The sequence below is a fragment of the Lonchura striata genome, chromosome 11 (genome assembly GCF_050655825.1).
Source record: "Lonchura striata isolate lonStrDom1 chromosome 11, ASM5065582v1, whole genome shotgun sequence".
NCBI lineage: Eukaryota > Metazoa > Chordata > Aves > Passeriformes > Estrildidae > Lonchura > Lonchura striata.
This window is the reverse complement of record NC_140713.1, coordinates 15,365,799-15,388,578: the sequence shown is the minus strand read 5'-3', so window position 1 is coordinate 15,388,578 and position 22,780 is coordinate 15,365,799. Positions and strand designations below refer to the sequence as shown.

The window sequence follows — 22,780 nt, the reverse complement described above, 5'->3', positions numbered from 1 at the left end:
GCACAGATACTTAATAAAAAAATCCCATTATAGGTATGACAGAAAAAGTGTTTAATTTGAGCATCACTGAAGAAAAATTCTTGATTATTTCCAGTTGCTACTCAGTGTTTTATATCATGGAAAGATCTGATAGCACACAAAACTGCATGTGCTCCCTCTGTTTAAACCACAGAAGATAATGCTGTTCTGGGCTACACCTAATATATTAATTTGGTTCACAAGACCAGAGTAGAGCTAATCAGAAGTAGATGCCCTGGTATTGTGCACTTCAAGTGTCTGTTGGTTGGCTACTGCTGGCTGCACTGTCCTCTAAAAATGACTTGGCCTTCACAGACTTGCTGTTTTACAAAGTGGTCATCACTACTCCACTGTAAATTGCCTGAGGCAGCTTTCCTCTTTTTCCCACATCTTTTAGCATCTTTCATTTTCAAGTGTTTTGTCTCCCTCTGTAAAGTCATTAAGACATTTTATGAATTTCTGGTACAATAACTAGCCTGAAAATGATATTTTGAGTGGATTTGATAATTCACATGGACTATGAAGTCATAGATTAAAAGTGGTGTTAGGTGGCAGAGCCAGGAAGAAAATGGATTTTCTCTTCCTGAAAAGATGCCTCATTTTGAAATAATGAGAAATGTAATGATCTTGTAATTATCTATATTTACCTTTATCCATTACCATTTACCATTAATATTATATTCTATATTATTAACTGGTGGCCACAATGTGCTGTTGGGGTGTGACCTCTTTTTCTGTTTTGGGTAAGTCACATAGCAAATACTTAGATCTGCTTTTCTGCTGCTGCTAAGAAACACCTCTAAGAGTGCCATGGAAGTTGCCATGGCAGGTGTAAGTCAATGCCAGCAGTTCCAGAAGTCTTTATCCATATCCCACCAAGAAGGCAATGATTTCAAAGGGGTGGCTGAGCATCCCTACCTTCCTGGAGTCTATGTTGAAGGGGAAGATGCTGCTCTTACCCAGCTGACAATCAGTAGTAGTGCAGTATGAAACAGTTCCAGCCCCAGCACTTTCAAAGTCACCATCATTCCCACATCATAGTGTCTTTAAGAGTACAGATGCTGCAAGTCCCAGGAGACAAGTATTCTGGGCTTCTGGTAAAATTGGAAGAAGTTATGCAAAGCACAGATAGGACATTCCTAAACTGGAAATAAATAGTGCAGTGATTTGCAAAGCATTAGCAGCACTATCCCTGCAGTAGATGGATAGAGGCTGAACACTCACAAACCCCAGATATATCCTGTAATAACAAATACAGAGCTAAAGTAAAAGCAGAGGGAGCAATATGGTTACTATCTGATAATATATCTACCCTCTAGCCACTGCTGAAAGACATTCTAGCCCACGCTAGATTTAAGATGGATGAGAGGTTTTCTGTCAAACAGGCAAGGCTTAAAAGAGTAGAGGAACTGAAGGTTTGATCTTTAACACCAGATGGAAAAGAGAAAGATGAAAGAAAAGTTAATCAGAGACTTTTCTTAAGCTCTACTGATTACTGGAAAGCTTTTGACATGGTTTGTAGTATGCAGAAGTGAGTGGTGAGCCTTGATATTAACCAGCTCACCTAACAGTTTTTTTCCCCCTGAGTTTAACAACTCGGTCAGTAGCCTGCTGGTGACTTACTACAGTTTCCATTGCTAAAACTGACAACTTTCTCTTTTTTTCTTCATGACCTTCCCAAATGGCACTAGCAAATTTTTCCTTTAAAAGTCAGTCTCATCCCTCATGAAACCAGCAATGGAAGAAGGTCAAGGAAAGAAGTGATGATCATCTCCCACGATGCAGAAACTGCTTTATGAGCAGGTGCTTTAGGTCAGTTATTTAAAGAATAAGGGCCCAAGTGGCTTTTGAGCAGATGATCTCTGTAAAGGTTTAGTGCTTTTGGTCCATTCTGAAGAACGAGTTCCACTCTTGTTCTTTAAGCCACACAATACCCAATGTGCTGGACTGTACAGGAGGAGACAGCTGCAGGGTCTGCTCATCCTCAAGTACTGAGCAGCCCTCAGGCATGGGCCAGTCCTTGGCTAAATGTTCCCTCCTCACCTGGAGAAGCGCATCACGTATCGCAGTAGAAGTGGCCAGCACAGAAACTCAGTGCCCTGTGTGGTGGAGTCTGAGGTACCTTTTGAACCAGAATTACCCAGGCTGCAGGCAGGGAGTGATTGCACCCACCAGATCTGTAGCATTCATCACAGTCTCTCTGAGACCTGAAGTGATGACCCAACAGCTCATCTCTCCAGGCAGCACAATGACTTACAGCACCACAGAGCTGCTCTTCATCCTCACAGCTCCCTGCCCAGGAGAAGATGAGAATGATATTATCAATGGTTTGCACATGGGCCAGAAGAATATGGGGTTTGGTTCAAGGTCACACTGTCTGTGTCTCAGAACTGAACTCCTTAAACAAGACCTTTCTACCTCATTCTTATATCTAATGTCTATGAGTGTATTCTTCCCTTAGGGTTTAAGCTGGACCATTGGTTCCCAACTTTGAAGCAGTTTCCTGCCTTTCCATGGCATGAATTTTGAGCTCCTCCATTGAAAGCATATGGGCTTTTCCTAGCAAGCAAGTGAATCTACAAACTTGGAAAGGCATGTGAACCAGAGTTTGAATCTCAGCCAAACAATTTGTTCTGGCTTTAATCAAGATGTCTTCTTTTAACTTCAAATATCGTTTTTTAAAATCCCATATCAAAACTTCTAGTGTCACACTATGAAATCAATAAATGCTACCAGTCATTCAACTCAGAAGTACTTCAAAGCAGCCTGAGTGATAACCATTATTTTATTTTTAAAAATATTCATCAAAGAGATGCAGTTAATATGAAGGCAAAACACAATTAACAGCAACAAAGAAATGTGTCAGTTACATTTTGAACTTGGAGAATACCATGAATCCTGCTACTAGTTTTGCTTTTAAAGTTTCTCTTTTTCCATTCCTATGTTGACATATTTTAATATTTCCCTTTTTCTCTTCTCATCTTATCTAGTAATTTAGTTGGGCAAAAACTAGTTTTGATGCAGTCATTTGATTAATCATATATTTGGTGTTATTTCACACCTTAAAAAAAACAGATTTTTGAATCTGAATCCCCTACATAAAGTGCTGTGTGAGGGACCAGTCCAGGCTGAACTGTGCAATTTAGTTGTGTGTTGAAGTCTCATCAAGTTCAATGGCTCTATGTTTAAAGCGAAGTATGTGGCTATAAGCATTCCTGAGTAAGGGTCATGGATTTTTATCTTATTCCATAAATATTTCAATGGAAAAGCAAGGGAAGTGTTCATGAGTAAAGCTGCAATGTAAGTAAAATTTTAAGCAAGGGTTTTGTTCATTAATTATAGCAACCACTGTATAATTTAATTGTGTTTTGTAGTGGTACTTAAATCTATGTCTTAGAGATAGTTGGACTGTAAGAATTTTGATAAGTGATTGTTTTTTTCACAAACATTTTTTGTAGACTCGGAAGAACTGAGGTATATTTTTACAGGAGATAGATCTGGGTTTTGTTAGACTCAGATCACTGAAGTCAGGGAACTAGCAGGGAGAGGCACATCTGTATGTAGTTTTGGGGGAAGTCCTCTCACCTGGCTTTGAATGTCCCCTGGGCTTTCCTCAGGGGCAGCAGAGCCTGTGGCTCACCCTGGGCTCTCCTCACAGGCAGCAGAGCAAGATCAGCACTTTCAGTGTGTCAATCCTCTGATTTGTTTTAGGCATTGATTTGGGGAGAAAATGAATAATGTCGTAAAGTGCCTTTTCTTGCTGGGGACTATGAACGTCTTTAGGGCTGAGATTCAGTCACTCACACTTTTTTATTTTGTTTGAGGTGCCCTACAGTACCTCCCTGTCCTCCATGCTGCCCCAGTGCAGGCCTCTCAGAGATCCTATAGGAATAGCTTGCATGTCCCAGAGGAATCTAAGATGCCCCAGAGGCCTCTTTTTAGGTGACTGAATCCCTGCCAGATGCCAGCTCGGGTGCAGATGCTACCTCCAGCTTGGAACCTATGTAGTGGGCCTATGAAAAAATGGAAAAAATGGGAAAAAGGAGCATAGGCAGTGCCTGGAGGTTCAGGCCAAATGAAACCTGGGAACATGTTCCCCAGGGAAAAGATTCTGAGAAAACTATGGCAGCAGCTCTTATCTTTTAAACTGTAAATCTTGACATCTGACCTCAATAGCTGAAGAGTTTGAACAAAGAATATCCAATGGCTTAATTCTCAGTTGAAGGTCAGGATTTCCAGTGCACAGAATATTTAAAAATGTTAAGATAAAAATTGGAGAAAACTATGCTATTGGGGTGTGTGAATCCTAGTTTTACCCACAGAAAAACAATGAAAAGAGGCAGAATGAGATGAAGTAGCCAGTTTTTACCTCCTATCTCCCCATCATGGGTGGGACCACAACACAAACATGTCTTTCTGTCACATTCTGTTCCATGCTGCTCTGTGGAGTTTTCCTGGCTTCTCCACTGGTGTGGTTCAGTGGCAGGGAGTGAGGCCTCCCTCAGTGATCCATGGGGCTCTCTGTTGCAGGTGTGCACAGCTGTGCCAGCAGCCAGCAGGTTGGTACCCTGCTGATTATACACAGATTTTTCTTGTACACAGCGGCGGCCTAAGCTGCTTTGTGGGATGTGGTTCCTGTTCAACCCAGGCCCTGGCCAGTGCTGGGGGCTGCCAGCCTTCTGCTGGACTTGTGCCCATGGCAGGAGTCCCCCCAAGTCTCTCTGGCCATTGCTTTTCACACCTGGTGACTGGGCCCAGGCTGCCAAGCTCTGCCCAGCTTCAGCACCACCCTTGTGCCTTCTGCAGCCCCCGTGCCAACCTGCAGCTCAGCTGCAGCTTGTGCTTGTCAGAGATGCATTTCCATCCCTCTCTGCCTTCTCCTCCTCCAGTAGATTTATCTGGATGGGTTGAGTAGGGGTGCTTACTGACGCAGCTCCTGTGCCTTGGTCTGCAGCTTTCACCTTCTCGTGTTGATTCCTCAAGGAGCCTCTAATGAGATGATGGATATCATCATGAGATGATATGCAGTCTCTATGAGATGATGGATATCTCAGTCTCTGTACATTTTTAAAGCATAGTAACATGCAATTCAAATACAGGGTAAATCCACTCATCTGATTCAAAAAAAAGAAAAAAAAAAGGAGGTCACCAAAGAAGAATTAGTTTAAATGAAAAGTAATGGAAACACATCTGTCTGATTACATTGTGCTAGGAAAATTTCCAAAATGGAGCATAAACAACTTTCTCAGCAGCAAGTTACCCTGCCTGGGGCTTCTCATGTTTAACAGTTGGTTAGTACTGCCACCACCAGTTTTCCATCCTCTTGTCCTCTTATCCAGTGATAATCACCAGCTACCTCAACTTGGGTCATCCAGTAATGGGACCAAAGGCTAGAGCACTAGTTGCATGTTGAGAATGGATTACTACTGAGGGAATGACACCATGAATAAGAAAATGCTTATTTAGTTTTAATCCATGGCTGTGTCATATGTTTGGGGTTTTAAATGCAGCTAAGAGTGACTATAGTATACTGCGTAGCCTTAACAACTTTAGTCTGTAAGATTTCTTAAAAATGAAACATCTGGGGAACCTTAAGTCTCTTTGAGGGTCATTAAGACCCTGGAAGAAACCCAAAAGGAACGTTCAAAATCTAGATACAAGATGATTATGGTTTGGAGTCATACACTTCACTCCTGGCATAGGACTGGTGTAGAGTTAGGTGTGGGGAAGGGTGGACTTTCAGAGCAGTCCTGTTCATCCCAGAAAGTCTGTCTGTAACTGGTGTACAAGCACCACCTCTAGTTAGAAAGAAAAGGAATTGCACCAAGGATGCTTCAGCAGTGGCTGGTGAGCTCCAGGAGGGCCTGCCCCCTTAGATCTGGCAAGCAGATTTACCTTCAGTTTTCCAACAACTCAGCCCTTTGTCTGACTGAACTTTTTTCTAACCAGGAATTCCAACTGCTTTGTAGTTTAACTCATTGTTCAGTACTGCTGTTTTAGGAAATTTATGAACTCTTTGATGCTGTCTTCTCCTTACGGAGAGGATATAACAGTGGGACATTGTGTTACGGTGTGTGTGCTTGGCACAACAGCCAGTAAATAGGATGTTTCTTGCTAGCTACATGATTTGTGGTATGTTTTCATCTTCCATCTTCCATATCATAATTTTTAAGTGTCCTCCTAGTCCATTATAGTTCCTTTGCCAGCAGTGTGGAAGTGAGCATGTTGTAGCTGTGCTCCAGCTACTTTCCTCACCTAGGTTGGAGTGCAGGGGACTGGGAAGGCAGGAGCTGGGGGAAGGGGGAGGTTGAGCACAGCACGGGAGGTTGGGGATGCCCCAGTTCTGGGTAAGGTGGAGAAGAACTGAAGTTTTAAGCTTGATCTGCACAGGCAACTGCAACTTTGCACAGCCCGCTGGTGTGTTCTGGCCATGGTGAGGGCAGCATGTTGGTGCTGAGTGTTAGTGCAGGAAGAGTGGATTATATTGGGAAGGCTTGTCTCTGAGATGGAGATGAGACAGCAGAGTGAACATGAGCCAGCAGGGTGTCCCCATGGCCAAGAAGGCCAATGGCATCCTGGCCTGTATCAGGAATAGTGTGGGCAGCAGGATCAGGGCAGTGATTCCTCCCCTGTGCTTGGCACTGGTTAGGCTGTCCCTTGAGTGCTGTGTCCAGTTCTGGGTCCCTCAGTTCAGGAGGGACATGGAGCTGCTCAAACACATTCAGAGAGGGGCAGCAAGGCTAGTAGTGAAGGTTCTAGAACACAGGTTCTGTGAGGTGTGGCTGAGGGAGGTGGGGATGTTCATGCTGGAGAAGAGGAGGCTCAGGGGAGACAACATCACTCTCTACAGCTCCCTGACAGGAGGGTGCAGCCAGGTCAGGGCAGCCTCTTCTCCCAGGAAACCGGCAACAGGACAAGAGGACACGGCCTTAAGCTGCTCCAGAGGAAGTTTTAACTGGACATTAGGAAGAAGTTCTTCACAGAATGAGTGAATAAGCATTGGAATGGTCTGCCCAAGGAGATGGTGGAGTCACTGTGCCTGTGTTTAATAAAAGACTGAATGTGGCACTCAGTGCTGTGGTCTGGTTGGTCATAGGTTGGACTCCATGATCTCAAAGGTCTGTTCCAACCTAGCTGATTCTGTGATTCTGTGAACTCCTGGAATGGGACACATCTCAGTGCCTTGGTATCTACTAATATTGATCTAATTTGCAACTGTGTACATTTAGGATGGTAATGCTAGCAGGGAAGGAAGGTCCTCAGCTGTAACTAAGTTACTGTTCATCGGCTAATGTGTTTTCATGAACACTGCTGGTTTGCTTTTCGTACCTGCTAATGTGATATAGCAAAGGCTATTTGGTACTGTACATGCAAAGCTAAATCAGGCCTGGCAGGCAGCCCAGGAAGCCCTGCCACGTGTCCCAGCTGCTCACGGCACTCACGGTGTGCTCCGCTTCCCCAGCTTTGCTGCTGCACGTTTTTCTCCAGCTGCTTGCAAACAACAGAGATGTTGTGGTCAAGAACTTCATCATGATTTGGCATAAAATAAACAGATAAAGTTCATGAAGAGGGTTTCTTGCAAAGATAGACTGAGTCTGCAATTCAGTTTTTCCTGTTTTTTCCCTAGTTTCAAAGACAAATGTGCCAGACTCCTCCCTGCACAGGTGAAGTCAGCAAATTGGTGGAGACATTACAGAGACTGACTTTCAGGAAAGGGGGTGAAATTATTTTATTTTTTTCAAATTCTGAGCACCATTACCCCTCACCTCTGAACCAAGAAAGACTTTACGTGGTGTCATAATTTAGCAAATTACTTCCTCAAAGGAAGGTCAAACATTTTACCATTCGATCAATAGGAAGCGACTTACAAATCATGTGTATTGATCATTGTAATCATTCAGAGGAATGTAGGGCAGACACTAAAATCACATGCACTTAGTCTTAATTGCCCACATTAAAGCAATTATGTCCCAAAACTGTCATTGTCTAATGCTATGCACACTACCCAGCATGGTAACTTTTAGCCATACATATTTAATCATAAATCGGCCTCTTAGGTCTATTGCACTAAAGACTTACAATATTGCTGTAATTATGCAAATAGAACTATGTCTTTTTTCATCAGAGTGTAAGATCATGTTGCTTTGGGGAGCCAAGTGGAGGAAAATAAACCCCTATATTAATTCAGCTGGTATTTAATACATATATTTTACGGCTGTGCTATGTGTTCATGACACAAGTACTTAAAGTGACCTTAAATTGCTAATGAACAGAGAGCCTTTGAAAAAGCAGTCACAAGTCAAGGACTTGTAGATAAAACTTGTTGAGAGGTACATTGATGGTAGGCTTGTGTCAGGAGAGTGCTATTTGTTCAAGGATGTTTATAAACATTATTTTCCAGAGGATCATTTCAGCTAAAAGTGTCTCAGACAAATACCAATTGGTAGAATTAAAATAAATGTCTTCTGATCTTGTTAACATAAGGTGGGTGCCTTTTTCCTTTTGTCAAGGAAGCCAGTGTGTTGTCTCAGGAAAATTTTGTTTTGATGAACTAAAGATTGGTCAGGAGTATATTCCTTTTACCATCCCAGAAACTATTTCTAAACAGATCTGGAAAATGAACAATTCTTGGTATGTTACATACCATGTATTTTGCAAATAAGAATGTTTTAAATCACAGTTCTTATCTAATATGGAACAGCCGAATTTTAGAATTTCTCAGAAAACATGAGCTAAAGTCCCTTAAAATTAAGGAGAGCAATTTCTCCTGCCATCCTGGGCTGAGATCTAGACTTGACTGAGTCAAATCCCAAGCAGCTTTCCAGAAAAATCATCTAACACAGCCCAGAACAGGTCATGGAAAGAAAAAAATGCAGAAGAGACTGCATTGCAACACAAGAGAGCAAAAGGAAGAATCATCTACAGGCTGCTTTCACTTTGTGACTCCCCTCTGAAGGAGCACAGAGCAGGCTGTGCTGTGGCTCTGCACGCAGAGGCACAAAGGGAAGGGGCAGAGAGGGAAGACAGGCTGCTGGAATTGCCAGGTACCTCCACGTTACCATTTCCTGCTCCTCTGAGCCTTATTGGAGCCTGGAACATCACATCATCTAGCAAGTGTTGATCACATCGGTAGTTCTGCAAAATGTTCTTGCACCTTCTCAGTCTTCAGCACGGTGGGCTGCTAATACACAGACCTGAGGGTACTTCTGAGAAACCTCTAAAGGTAATGAGACATGCTGTCTTTTTGGCAACAGGCTCCAGATAAAGCATGTGCATTTTTACTGGGAGACGTGCAAGCTGCAGATCTCTCAACAAGCTTCAGAGCTGCAGGAATGGGGAGCTGTGCATGGAAGCTAAGAGCTAAATTGATTCATTCCTGGAAAGATCTCTGACTTCAAATCTCAAGCAAACTTATTTTAACAAGTTTTTGAAAATGTCAGCAACATTTCTGATCTTCTGGTGGTCTCAACCTGTTCAAAGCAGCAATGTGTAGAGCATAAGATACCCTGTAAGTGACATGTGTATCCAGGTGGGCACTTAATCACAAGTAATTTAGTATGGGCTATTAAAAGGGAGAAAGTAAGTAATTTCTCTCAGAAGCCCTTAGCCCCAAAAGAGTGATTCAAGCATTAAACACCGAGTAGAGGAGAAAGCTGTTTCAGTGGAGGAAAAAGGACATAAAATGGTTGCACCAAATCTGATCAGAGTACCAAGCAGGTTACATACTGGCCCTGGATATGGCAAATTTGGGGGAATCTTCCCTGTGTCTCCATGCACAGCTGGGTGGTGAGGTGCTGCAGCATGCCTGATTGCTCGGGAATCCCAGCACTTCCCGTGCTCGCTCGTTCTTTCAAGTAGCAATGAAGTTGTTTGGCTGGATCCTTTATGAAAGTTAAAATTGGTTTATCATTTTCTTTTTGCTTCTCACACCTTATCTAGTTTCTACATTCTTCCCACTTCAGTAGTCAAAGTGATTGAAAGCCGAAAACTGAGCAGATCTGTCCCTGCAGCAACTTTCCTGGCGTTTCTCATTTACCGTTTTATCAAATGGGCTCTTTGTCTTTGCAGTCCCCTGATGTTGCCTCTGTTACACGGTGATATTCTTCAGGTCATGGGGGTTAAAAGGGGGCTAAAAAGGAGATCATATTGGACTTGCTTTACACAGACATGTAGCATTAGACCCAACGCCCAATAGAGGAAAGATATACTACTCCTATTTGATGAGCAGCAGGCCAATAAATTCATTAATCATCATTTTATGCCTCATCAAACACTACCCAAGTTCCTCCATGGGAGTTATACAAATTAGCCACTGAAAAGGCAGTAATTTTAGTTTAGCTAGGTAAGTGCTTTTTGATTGCCTTCCTGAACAATGCTTCCCTTGACAAGCTAATAAATCAGCCCTTTCTGAATCAGAAGTGCAGCAAGTGCGAACAATAACTCCACATAGTTTCTCCGCTGATTTCAGCTGGAAGGCCTAAGAGGATGATCTGGGATCAAAGTCTCTTACTTTATTGCAGAGCAAAAGCTTTCTTTATGAAGAAGAGCTACAGAGAAATGAGGGAAGGGGGATTTTTTTAATCAATTAATGAGAGAAAAAGTCTTGAAACAAAAAGGAGGCCTAAGTCTCCGATTGCAGGGGTGCTGGGAGGCCGGCAGGGCAGCTCGGGCAGGAGGCAGCCCTGCCGCAGGTGAGGCTGAAGGCATAAATTGAGGGGCTGCTCCTGTGGAGAGTTACAGATTACCAGGGCGAGCCAGAATACAGACTGTATTTAATCTGCGACCAATTGATTCCTTGAGTGTTTCAGGTATTTGTAGTGTAGGTTTAGATTTGTTGGGTGGCTTTACAGTGGGAAGCCTTGAGGCTGTACTGTCTTATCTTTTTTTCAAATTGCTGCCTTTGACAGTATCATTTTTTTTAACTTGGCCGTAAATCATTTCACTAATCAGCTGTCACCAGCCAACATGCATACATTGGCATTCAGCCGGAGAATTTGTTTTGGAAGGCCTTTAGCAACAAAAACTATGTTTGTATCAATAACCGTCTGTTAATGTCTCATGCATACGGATGTACAACACGGGGAGGAACAAGAGGAGACGGCAGTAACGGAGAACAATTTTGGTGGAGGGAAGAGGGGAAGGGCATTAATTGCCACGTAGGGCGCAGCCTCCCCCCGCCCGCCGCGGCTTGGGTGAGGCGCTACGTGCGGTAGCTGCGGCCCCGCCGAGCCGGGCTGCGCGGGGCTGCGCGGGGCTGCGCGGGGCTGCGCGGGGCTGCGCGGGGCTGCGCGGGGCTGCGCGGGCCCGGGCGCGGAGCCCCCCGCCGGTCCGCCGCGGCGGACTTCGATGCTTCCCTCTCCCCGAGTCTAGACCTGAGGTATTTTAAGTACAGTGTGACTCTTCTCCTCTTCATTAACTTTCTCTCCACACATCGCTGCATGCCTCTGAAAATAACTTGGCAAACTGGGAGCCGTTTATCTCTTTTATCTTGGGACCTGATCCAATTAAATAAGTGCACATTTACATTTGCATCCATCAGCCATGAGCGTGGAGAGGTCTGTGGTTAGCTTTAGGCAAATAAGAGCCAATTTCAGGGGAAAAGAGGTATCAGGACGACGCCGCTCCCTTCCCGTCGCGGACGCAGGGGCGAGCCGAGCCAGAACGGGTGCGAGGCAGGATGCGGCCCGGGGCAGGATGCGGCCCCAGCCGGCCCTTGCCGGGCTGCCCGCGCAGCACCGCCACGGCAGAAAGAGGTGGTTATTGCACAAGTGCCTGCATCAGCCCGAGCCGGGCTCCCGGCACGCTGCGAGTTCGCACATGCTCTAATTATAACAGATGAGTAACGCCGTGCAGAGGACATTTATTTTCTGGTAGTTGGAGGTGAAGAGATCCTCGGCTGAGGAGGCTGGAAGCGCCCGGCGGGGTCCGACCCCGGGGAGTCGCTGAGCACCCCATGACCAGCCTCCTGTGTTCGGCCCCGCCGAGGTGAACCGGCAGAGATTTCCCTGACAAAAAAGGGCAGGAGGAGGCGAGAGGGGCTCGGGCAGCCCCATCCGCCACGGGCGCCTCTCGCCTGCAAACTGGCCATGAAAATAGCACGGTTGTTCCCGTTGAGTACCGGCTATTTAGCGGGGGAGGGTGGCGGGGATTGGGACGGAGGTGACCGGCGGGCCGCGGCCGGGCCCTGAAGCCGCACCGCCTGCGCGGCTCTCCGCGCCTCTGCGACCCCCGCCCCCTCCTGCCCCTTGCGGGCCTCGGGGGACTCGGCGGCCGCGCAGGGAAACGCTTCTGCCTTCGGGAGGAAAGTAGAAGCGCCCATGTTGGGGACCCCGTGTCCCTCGCGCCAGCGTTAGGTGGTCCCATGGAGGTATCGCGGAGGGTGCTGGGTGCAGCGAGGGAAACCGAGGAGGTCTTTGGTGCCGGGGCTCCAGCCGCAGCCTCGGAGAAGGGCCGGGGACTGGGAACGGCGCTTTGGGCCTGCCGGGGGCGGAGGAGGCGCCTGCGGAGCGCTCTCGGGCAAGAAAAGGCAGAGCCTGCGCGGGAGCTTCTCCCGCGGCCGCCCCGTCGGGCAGGGCCGGCACCTCGGCCAGACGCGGCCCGTTCGTCCCTCGCCGGTCCCGGACGAGCCCTTTCCCCGGCAGAGAAAGGTCCCCGGTTTGAGTCGGGCCGCGCCGCCGGGCGACCGCTTCCGCGCCCGCGGAGGCGCGGTGGAGGAATGCGGGGACAATGCGCCATCTGTCACCGCCGGGTCGCGCCGCGGCCGGGAGCGCCGCCGAGGGCGCTGATTTATGCTGAATGCGCCTTAGAAGATCTCGATGTAGACTTTGTCTTTCTCTGTCAGAGCCAAGTAAAAAGAAACAGCTGGCCTGAATTTTTAGCACCCATAATTAATTAAGAGCTTCATTCCTGGGATTTGATGATTCAATAAAGCAAGACCCTTATTCCCCTATGTGATTCCAGTGAATATCTACTCCACTCCAATCCTTTTGGGTCCCAAGATAGGGCAGATTAACACTCTTTTTCTGTGGGAGAGAAGGGAAAAAATGCCTCAAGATTGCATCTGAGGCGCACACAAAAGGTAAATTCAAAACTGGCACTTGTTCTCTGCAAAGGCTCCTTATTCTCCGCCATTGATGTATTTGTGCCAGGTTTTAAAGAAACCAGAGGGGGGATGAGGAATTAACATATTGCTCATTTGGAAAAACAGCCGGTTCTGGTTTTGGTAACACTTGTTCCCTTGCCAGCCACAGATGTCCTTACTAATAATCGTGGCAGGTCACAGAAAAAGGGGAGCGGGAGGGGGATGGTGGGGAGGGCGGGCGGGCTCCCCGGCACTCCCGTGCCGTTCCAAGCCTGCCCCGAGCCAGGCTGCCGCTGCTGGGGCGGGCGGAACACTGCGGAGCCGGGCGCACCGCACCGCGCCGCCGGCTGAGGAATACCCGCGGCTGCGCACCGGCACTGGGCGCCGGCCGGACCGGGCCGTGCGGACGAGTTTTCCTTTGTTTTCTTTTAGGTTTTGTGGTTGGGATTTTTTTTTGTTTTGTTTTGTTTTTTTGGTTTTGTTTTTGTTTTTCCTAAAGTCATCTCAGTTTTGGGTTGAAGTTCCTGTACTTTTCCCTACTGCAAACCCCTGTGATATTTTTTATTCGTCTCTTTAAACTTGCTGACCGTGTGATTTCCCGTGTTTTCTTGGTGAAGGGGCTTTCACGTAGTTCCTAGGCACGGCAAGATGCTGCTCAGAACCTCTTGCCGGGGCGGGGGAGGTGTGTGGGGGGAGGTCCAATAAGCCAATTAGACGCGACCGCGCCGTCCCGGCCGCCGCGGAGGCTCCGCGCCGAGCGGGAGCCCCGTAGGTTAATCGTGACAATTGGAAAGGCAACACTCGCGGGGAGAGCAGCGGGGGGGATGTAAACACGGTCCGGGGTGTTGAGGGTCTAAATTAGGATTTGTTTTGTTTTTAAGCGTGAAGGAGGAAGCAGCAGGGCTGCGCCAGGCTCCTCGCCTCTCTCCCCCTCCGTCTCGTCAATTGAGAACCGAGGCTGGAGGTTCTGGGGATCCCTGCCGGAGCTCGGGGGCTGTGCTGGACCGCACTCCCAGCTCTGTCTCTTTGCTTCCAGGACTGAGAGAATTTTGCCGTGGATGGGATGGATGGGGGCAGTGGCTACAGCCCTGGCCTCGCAGTCCACCTGGGATCGGTCCTGTCATCCCGGGCGCGCTGAGGTGTGGGTAGGCCCATCAGGAACGGGCATGGCTGACCTCGGGACACTTGCCCGGGTTTCTCCGGGGAAGCCTCATTCTTCCCCGGGGTCAGGGCGCTTGGCTGGGACGGGCGAGGAGTGGGACGTCGCCCCGGCTCCCCGAGGCGAGCTGCGCTCCCTGCCCGGCGAGCTGCCGCTTTCCGCCGGGAGCCCCCGCTTGTCTCCTCTAGGGTCCCGGATCCTCGGTCCGCGGACGTGACCTGGAGACTGAGCTGTTTCTGCGGCCCCACGCGTGGGTCCTGCCGGGCCAGCCACGCCAACACGCTTGTCGGCCGCGCTGGAGGGTTTTGGGGGGGATGTTGGACTGTCACCTGGGGGACAGGGCGGCCCCTCTGCTGCACCCCGCTGCCACCTGCGCCGCTCGACCCGCGCCGTCGAGGCGGGCGGCATAGGGGTCGCGGCGCCCCCGTCCCATCAAGGGCCGTGCCGTGGGGCCCGGGACGGAGAGGGGAGGGAGTGGACACGGAAAGGGCCGAGCGGTTTCTTCCGGGAGCGGAGCTGCGCCCAGCGGAGGCTGAGCCGTTCCCACCTGCACCCCTGGGCAAGCACCTGCTGCCAGGAGAGCTGATGAAAGCCCAGTCTGGAGGACCCCACCGCCAGCCCCGCTCTTCCCCTTCACCTGCCCAAAAGGCGCTTCGGAGCGGCAGCGGAGCCCTCGCGCCCCAAACCTCCGCGGGGCAGCCCGCGGCCCTGCCCGCGCCCCGGGAGGGCTCCGCTCCCAGCGGGAGAGTCGCTCCCGGCTGCTCCGAGGGCTGCTCCTGAGTAACCTACGGCAGCTCTAACTGGCAGCAGGCGTTATTTTTATTTTAGGGTATCCTTATCCTTTCTTCTTTTTTTTTTTTTTTTTAAACAAATTAACATGCCAGAGGCAAAAAAGACAAACGCTGCCCCCTCCCCCCTACTCTGTTACGGGAAAGAAACTGGTAAATTCGTGCTTATGTTAAAGAATGGCTATACAGTATATCTCCTGTGGCAGGGGAAAAGGGTGATGAATAAAATTGTTGTATGAAATCGTTTGGGCTACAATAATAGTTATGGTTTAAAATAGGCGACGGGCTGCAACCTAAAGGAAACGGTTAATTCCCTTAGGAATTTATACATCAAACGAAAACCGTATTGAGAGCGCTAATAGACCTATTCAGAATAGCCCTGAGTATAAGGAATAGGGCTTTTGAACGAGCGAAGCTCCTAAGCTGCTTTGCAAAATAGCTTTTTCAGAGATCGGAAGATCAGCTGTGGAAAGGTAGCACGACAATTAAAAAAAGCTAGATGAATAATTGAAACCTATTTATTTTAGGTTAGTCGTTCCTCCGCGGAACCTGTTGTCTCGGGAGCGCGGTCCTGAGGGGCTTTGTCGCTCCCTCTAGCACAGGGCGCTAGGGAGTTTCCCCGAGTTCCGCCGGAGGCGATCTCCGCCGGGGGGACGCGGCCCGCAGAGCCCGGGAGAGAGGCGGCCCGCGGCGCTTTGCCTCCAGCCCCGCACATCGGGGCTGATTCTACCCGAGCCAGCGCTACCCTGCCCCTTGCCGCCAGAACTTTATCCCGTTTTAAACAAGGCAGGTGAGTCCAATAAAACTCACTGCTATGCGAAAAATACGCCTTCCTGCAGGTCTCACCGACTGGAAATGACATATCCAACGGATGAATTCGAGCGTTTTTTTAAAAAATCATTTATCATTAATAAAATATCAAAATAACATACTATTATCCCAGGAGTATTTGATTATTTGCACGTTCAGTTGAAACAATTTTGATTTTAAACCAGATTGGCTACAAAAAATAGTATAACCAAGGGAATATAGACTGCATCTTTAAAACTCAAAATACAAACTACTATTTAAATTCCCGTAAAATATAAGTATGCATGAATAAACCTGTTACAGCTAATAAATAGGTTTGACAAAGTTGAAGAGATTAAAAAATAATTATTTGGCTCGTAAAGAAAAAAAAAATCCAAGCAAACGGAGGGGTGTCTCGGCACCAGCCCCAGAGGTCCCAGTCATACTCCTATCACATCAGCAGTGTCGATGTCAGCATACAGCTGACACCCCCAAAATCCACAGTGGACAAGGAGGGACCGGTTCCCGAAGCCGGCTGTGGAACACTCCTCGCCGTTATTTCTGCGCAGGGCACCGGGCTGCTCGGGCAGCCGCCCGAGCGGGAACTGACTTTTGGGGGGAGGTTCCGCGCTGGGGAGCCTCTAATCCGCTCGGGGACCCACTTCCCCCCGCCTCGGGCTGTGGAGCGGCAGAACGGGCGGAGGGGGCTCAGGGCGCTCTCTGTCCTCGCTCCCAAGGGACTTCGGGTGGCCGGGATTGCCCGGCGGCGCGGCCCCCGTCCCACCATCAGCCGCGGCGCTGCGGCCTCGGCGCGGAGCGGAGCGCGGCCCCGCGGGACTCCCGCACGGCCGAGCGGGCGGCGGGAGCCAAACCCGGGCCGAGTGTGACACCTACCTGCCAGCGCCGGGAGCACCGCGCCCGCGGCCGGCCCTGCGCGGGGCTGCGCGCCCGCGGGCCCCGCCGGGACCGCCCCAACCGCGGGCCGGGGACAGCGGGGCTGGGGAGCGGGGCAAGGGAAAGGGGCGGCGGGCGGCCCCCGCCGCACCGAGCGCCTTTGCCCGTGCAGTCGGCGGCCCCGGCTGCCGCCGCAGCACCGCTGCCGCAGCGACGCGGGCTAAATCTGGCAGAAAATCGAACTCATTAGCAAAGTTCACCAGCTGATTGCTTTGCATAAAACACGACACTGATTGGAAGTAATTAGGTTAAAAGATGGGACTGCGCTTCGATTTGGTGTTTCTAACAAGTGCTTTTGTGCGTGGCCTGATTTAAGCCTTCACCGCTGGGAACACAGCGTCCCTCCCGCACCCGGCCCCGTCCCGCTGCCGCCGCCGCTCGCCTCTCCTGGCCCCGCGGGAGGCTCTCGGCTCCGGAGCCCCCCGACCTTTTAAAAATTTCCTGCCACTTCCAAAAAGGCTTCAGGTACCACTGTGAGGTCCTAAATGGAGCCCCGCGTCTCTTTTAAGACATGCGTTTATTTTTCTGCAGCTATGCACATATCTGCCCGTTGCAAAAAGAGAGTGGTTTTGATTCTGTTAAAAATCTCTTTTAATTAAATATTTGCATTTTACAAAGGCGGCTGCAGGTTTGGGGTTTTTTTTAATCTAATACGTATAACCTATTTCATTTTTTGTCTCTTTTTTGCATTATAGTTTAACTCACACCCAAGGAAAAAAAACAATAGGCATAAAAAATTAAATTAAACTTGTATATATATATTTTAAAACTATGAAACAATTCGGAAAAAGACACAGAAATGTATATATTTATATTACGAAAACAACATTAATACCTGTACAGTTGTCTTGATTTCATAATTTACTTCAAAGATACTGTATTATCAATTTAAATACAAAAAAGCTACATTAAATATACAGAATAAGATTTAATACAAATCTTTCTTCTTTGTGTATGTGTGAGAGAGTGTGTCACTCGTTTGCTTTTCACTTGCTTAAGACATTTCTGGGCGATTTCCACCCAGCCATTTCAAATAGACTCTATAAACTTTTGAAGAGGGTGCTGGGAGGGAGCGGGGAGCTGGTCTTTTTCTGTTTGTTTTGTTTTTCTTTTGGTACTGGAAAAATAACTGCCAAAGCAATTTATTATTTCTCTCAAATAAATTAAAAAAAAAAAGGGAAAAAAAAAGAAAGGAACAAAACCACAGTCCCAGGAGGGGTTAGGGAGGAGAAGCCGATATTAAATGTTGGACATACCTTTCTTCAGTTCGTAAGGTGAGTCTTTGCAAAGGTCTACTTGGGACTGGCTCCTGATCATTTTAGTGTCTTTTGCCAGGCTCTCGGCTCTGCTGAGGACAGTCTGATTTAATCCATTGAAGTGGGCGCCGGGGGCGGCGGCGGCGGGGCCGCCGGCGGGGTGCCCGTGCAGGGCCCCGAAGGAGCCGTAGTTCGTGTAGCCGGGGTAGAAGGGCGCCGTGTAGTAGAGCGGCCGGGGCAGGACCGCCCCGTTGGGGAAGGGGCACTGCGCGGCCGGCGAGCGCGGCCGCGGTGGCGAGCGGGACGGGCCGCTGCCGCCCAGCACGGCGGGGCCGGGGGGTGCCGCCTCGCCGCCGGCCTCCTTAGCCTTGTCCGCCGAGGTGGCGATCTCGGCCAGCGACCAGAGCTTGGGCTTGGCGAGGGCCGCCTGCTGCGGCGAGTGGATGACAGAGGCGCCGGTGGCGGCGGGCAGCAGCGGGTGCAGGTCGGCGGCGTGCGGCGGCCCGGCGGCGGCGGAGGGCGGGCGGTACGGCGGGGGCTCCTCGCCGCCCGCCGGCGGCGGCCCGCGGCCCGCCGGACACGGTCCCAGCGGGGAAGCGCCGGGCGCCTTGTGGGGGACGGGCGGCCCGTCGAGCCGCTCCTCCGCCAGCTCTTTGCAATCCGAGTCGCTGAGGCCGCTCTCGGCCTCCCGGGGGCCGGGGGACTCCTGGAGGCGCTCGCAGCCCGGCGCTGCCTTGGGATCCGCCGCTCCTGGTAGGGGGAGAAAGGACAGGGGTGGGGGGGCAGCTCTCGGTCTCGCCCTGCGCCCCCAAACCCGCCCACCCACTTCGCCGCCCACCCTTCGGTCCCCGCCGTGGCCAGGCCCGCTCCGCTGCCCGCCGGCTCCCCCCGCCCCGGCTGCATGCTCGGGGGAACAGGCCGCCCCGCCACCGCCGCACCGCACCGGCCCGGGGCAGCCCCGAGGGCGCGGCCGCCGTGACCCGGCCGAGCCCGCTGTCCTACCTGTGTCCGGAGTTCCGGGGTCCCCCTTCTCCTCCAGTTTCTGGGGCTCGTCCTCGTCGTTTTTCTCCAGGTCGATGTTCTCCTCTTCCTCCTCGTCCTCGCTGCGGTTTCTTGGGGTCCAGGTCATTTTGTTCTCCTTCTTGAGCCGCCGCCGCGCGTTGGCGAACCAGGTGGAGACCTGGGTGAGGGTCATTTTGGTGATGATGGCCAGCATGATCTTCTCGCCCTTGGTGGGGTAGGGGTTTTTCCGGTGCTCGTTGAGCCAGGCCTTGAGGGTGGCTGTGGCGTCCCGCGTCGCGTTCTTGCGGTACGCGGGGTCCCCGTAGGGGTAGGAGCCGAGCGGCGCCGCGTACGGGTGGTACCCCAGGGAACCAGCCATGCCCGGCGTGTGGTCGTAGGGCGAGCCCTGGGGAGAGAGGGGAGAGCGGCCCGGCGGGGCGAGGTCAGCGGCCGCGGGGCGGCAATGACAGGGCAAAGGCAACACCAGGGCCTGCCCGCAGCCCCTGCCCCGCGCCCCGCCGCCTCTCCCCCGGTGCCGGGCCCTGCCCGGCTTGTCTCCGGGCTCTTTCCCGGGAGGAAGGGCCCTGGGGGCTCTCCGGGGCCCGTAGTCGGAGAACACCGGCTGCCTGCAGCAATCCAGCAGTTCTCCCCCAAATGCAGGCGCGGAAAAGCAAGTGGGCAGCGCGGCGTGGGGGCGGACAGCGGCAGGGGAACCGGAGCCTTTCCCCCGCGCTGCGATCACGGCAGACAACCTGCCGGGCCCAGGCGGCCGGGCTGGCTGGGCCGCTCCTCCTTGCCCAGGGACGGGAGGAGGAAAAAATAAAAGGAAGAAGAAAAGAGAGAAGAAGATAAAAGAGAAACAAACAAACAAAAAAAAAAATAAAAAGGGGGTGAGAAGGGCAAAAATAAAAAGGCAAAGGAAAATAAAAGGATACAGAAAAAAGAAAGAAGGAACTGTAAAACTCTGCCCTAAACATAGAGGAGAAGCTGAGCCAAAGTCGCCGGTTTTTGGGGGTAGCTGAGGGGCGTTGGCTGTGGCCGCAGCTCTGCGGTGTGGATGTCCCGCACTCGGACTGGCCCCGCGGTGCCCCGCGGGCGCGCACGGCGGCGCAGTGCCCTACCTTCCCCTTCCCCTTCCCTTCCCTTCCCCGCGCAGCCCCGCGGAGCAGCTCGCGGCCATGGGATTAGAGCTCTGCAATATTTAAGCCCAATTATCGCCGTGCAGGGGAAAGTTGCCTGGATTTATCACCCGGATTTCTCCCATCGCCGACCCGTTCTGAGTTCGTTCCCTTTTCAATCACAACAACCTAATTGTTGCAGAACTATGATTGGTGTTTTTTTATACATTTAATTTTTTTTTCTAAGGGAATGAAACCGGTCCCCGCCTGCCCTGGTCCTGCTCACCCGGGCCGTGCCGGCGGCTCCCCCCGCACCCGGCCCTGCCCGCCGCTGCCGCCAGCAACAGTGTGAGGCAGGGCACGGCGGCGATGCGGGAAAGTTGGGCGGCGAGGCGGGGAGCCGCGCTCCCTTTTGTCCCCGAGATCTCAAAAATAAAATGGGAACAAAAAGCAGGCCCGTGAGGGGGGGACAGGCGCCCACGGGATGCCGTCGTGCCCGGCGCGGTGTCGGCTGCCCGCGGCTGCTCTTACCACGTAGGAAGTGAAGGCGGCGGCGGCAGCGGCGGCCGGGTCGGTGCCGTACTGGAGGTGGGAGTTGTAACCCGGGGAAGGGGCGGTAAAGGCGGTAGATCCGGCATAAGGGGAAAAAGCGGAGCCCGAAGAAGATCTCCCAAGTTCATCGGTCCTGGGTCCGGAGATCACGCTGGTGCTGTACGCCGGGCAGGAATAGAGAGCCAAGGACGCTGACGGCTGGTACAAGTAACCCTGAGGATACGACATGGCCAGGCGCGCACATATACCCGGGAGCCCAAGGCGCCGGGAGGGAGCCGCCGCGCTGCCGGGCTGGGGCGGCTGCGGCCGGGGCTTCGCGGGCGCCTCTCCGCCCTCGCCAGCTGGGCAGAGGCGGCACCTTGCTCTGCGCCGGGGCTGCTGCTCCGCTTTCGCCTGCAGCGGGGCACCGCTTCCTCCTTTTTCTCCCCCCCTTGCTTTCCCCTCTTTCCCTCCCCCCCTCCTCTCTTTCTCTCTCTCTCCCCCTTGCACTGGGGGGCTTTTTTTTTCCCTTCCTCCTCGCTCTCGCTTTCCGAAGGGTCCTGCCAAGATGCTAAGTTGGAAATTGCAGCTCCTGACGCCTTCAGCACGGCCCGGCGAGGCTCCTCCTTCGCGGGGTGTTGTCAGTGGAAGGACTGGCAGGACCCCGCTGGGCTGCCGCGGCCGGGCCCAACCAGCGGGAGGGCTCCGCGCTTCCCTGGCCCTCCCCAGCGCTCAGAGGCTCAAGTGCGCCGGCTCCTGGATTGCAGTCACCTCCGAGCCATTTAAGATCAGCTCCAACTTTCTGCATGTGCTAAATACCGTGCGGAGCCGCGTTGCGCCGGAATGCAAGCCAATCAGTATATGAAAAAAAATAGATCTTTAATAAGATTTATTAGCGGCCCGGCTCCCCCTCTTCACAGCCACTCCTCCTCGTGCTCTCTGCCCCTGCCCCTCCCTCCGCTAAATCACTGGAGGTGGGATATACGGCGGACTGGTGGTGCTTAGTTTTGATTTTCTTAACAAAAAAGGAGGTTTTCGTCGGGGAAGAGCTGCAGCCCTGTCCCTGGGCTGCTTGGCCGGTCACTCCCGCGGGCAGGGGCCACCCCGCCACTGGACCTGTTGCGGCGGCTGTGCGGGCGGAGCGGCGGCGGGGTCCGGCCAGGAGCGGGGATCAGCTTCGCGGAGGGCTCGGATTTAGTCTTTCCAAGCGCCGGCCGCAGGAGACGGGCGGTCCGAGGGGAGCGGAGGGGGCTGAGATGGGTCCGCAGACACCGCTCAGAGCCGGGGCTTGCCCGCGGATCTAAGGAACACACCGGGTATACTCCCCCCGCCCTCGGCTCATTGAAGGGTCGAGGCGAAAGCAGATTAAAACCATATGAACCGGGATAAATCCCTGCCGATCAGAAGATGTAATCTCCTGTGATTCCACCAGATATATTTCCCAATAGAAACATATCCCGATTTATTCCCTTCTCGCATTTTTTTTTTTTCCCTTGCGGTTGAGGAAAGGAGCTGTTCCAGCGGCCGCGGATTCCCGGCCATCGGGATCCGCCGTACCTTTCTTGGTAGAGGGAGGGGGGCAATTTATATTTTCAGAATTTATTTTATTTTGTAACTTTTGCATTTCCCGACCCCGATGCTCTCGCCGCGCTCCCCCGCGGGACGTACGCGGAGACGCGAGGAGCAGGGGTGTGTTTTAAAACGGGCAGGCCGGGGCAGGAGCTCCCCGTGTCGCCGTGGAGGCGACACCGGCACCGCCCCGCTTTCTCCGTCCCTCCCTCCGTCTCTCTCCGGGCTCGGTCCCGGCGGCAGCATCCGCAGCCCCGGCCGGCGCAGGCTGGGCTCGCCGAGCGGCCGCGCTGCAGGGCCGGCCGGGCGGGGCGGGCGCGCTGTCCCCGCTCTCTTCGGGGGGCGCGGCAGGGCCGAGGCGGGGGGCGGGCGCTCCCGGCCGTGCAGCAGGGTCACCCCCGTCCCCTGCCCTGCACTACAGTACCCATCAGGCCGCGGCCCCGCCAGGCCCGCCCCCGGCCGGCCCGGCGCATGACTGGCTGTTCCCCGCCGGCGGCGGGCGCTCCGCTCCTTCC

At 52.1% G+C, this 22,780-nt stretch overlaps 1 protein-coding gene across 4 annotated transcripts; it reads right to left on the bottom strand.

Annotated features, from left to right (window-relative positions):
* Nucleotides 1–2,784: 2,784 nt before the first annotated feature.
* On the bottom strand, nt 2,785–21,367 carry IRX5 (iroquois homeobox 5). Of its 4 annotated transcripts, XR_014957746.1 has the most exons (5): nt 20,697–21,367; nt 19,048–19,453; nt 18,046–18,795; nt 7,348–7,506; nt 2,785–5,132 (listed from the first exon to the last, which is right to left on the bottom strand). XR_014957746.1 is itself a non-coding variant. In XM_085589253.1 (4 exons), the coding sequence occupies exons 1-4, from the start codon at nt 20,943–20,945 to the stop codon at nt 5,086–5,088; spliced, it is 1,452 nt and encodes a 483-aa protein (XP_085445379.1). In that variant the 5' UTR covers nt 20,946–21,367; the 3' UTR covers nt 2,785–5,085. The 4 variants fall into 4 exon arrangements, 3 of the variants coding, with proteins under 3 accessions (XP_085445379.1, XP_085445378.1, XP_021410693.1); XM_085589253.1 differs by lacking the exon at nt 7,348–7,506; XM_085589252.1 differs by lacking the exon at nt 2,785–5,132 and having other exon boundaries at nt 5,139–7,506.
* Between the last annotated feature and the right edge of the window lie 1,413 nt (nt 21,368–22,780).

Bases quoted from the DNA above. Each gene is read 5' to 3' on its own strand.
- IRX5 (XM_085589252.1), bottom strand. From the start codon at position 20,945: ATGTCGTATCCTCAGGGTTACTTGTACCAGCCGTCAGCGTCCTTGGCT. The intron at 19,454-20,696 runs GTAAGAGCAGCC...CTCTCTCCCCAG, and splicing joins CCGCCTTCACTTCCTACGTG to GGCTCGCCCTACGACCACAC. The intron at 18,796-19,047 runs GTAGGACAGCGG...TCCCCCTACCAG, and splicing joins CCCCGGAACTCCGGACACAG to GAGCGGCGGATCCCAAGGCA.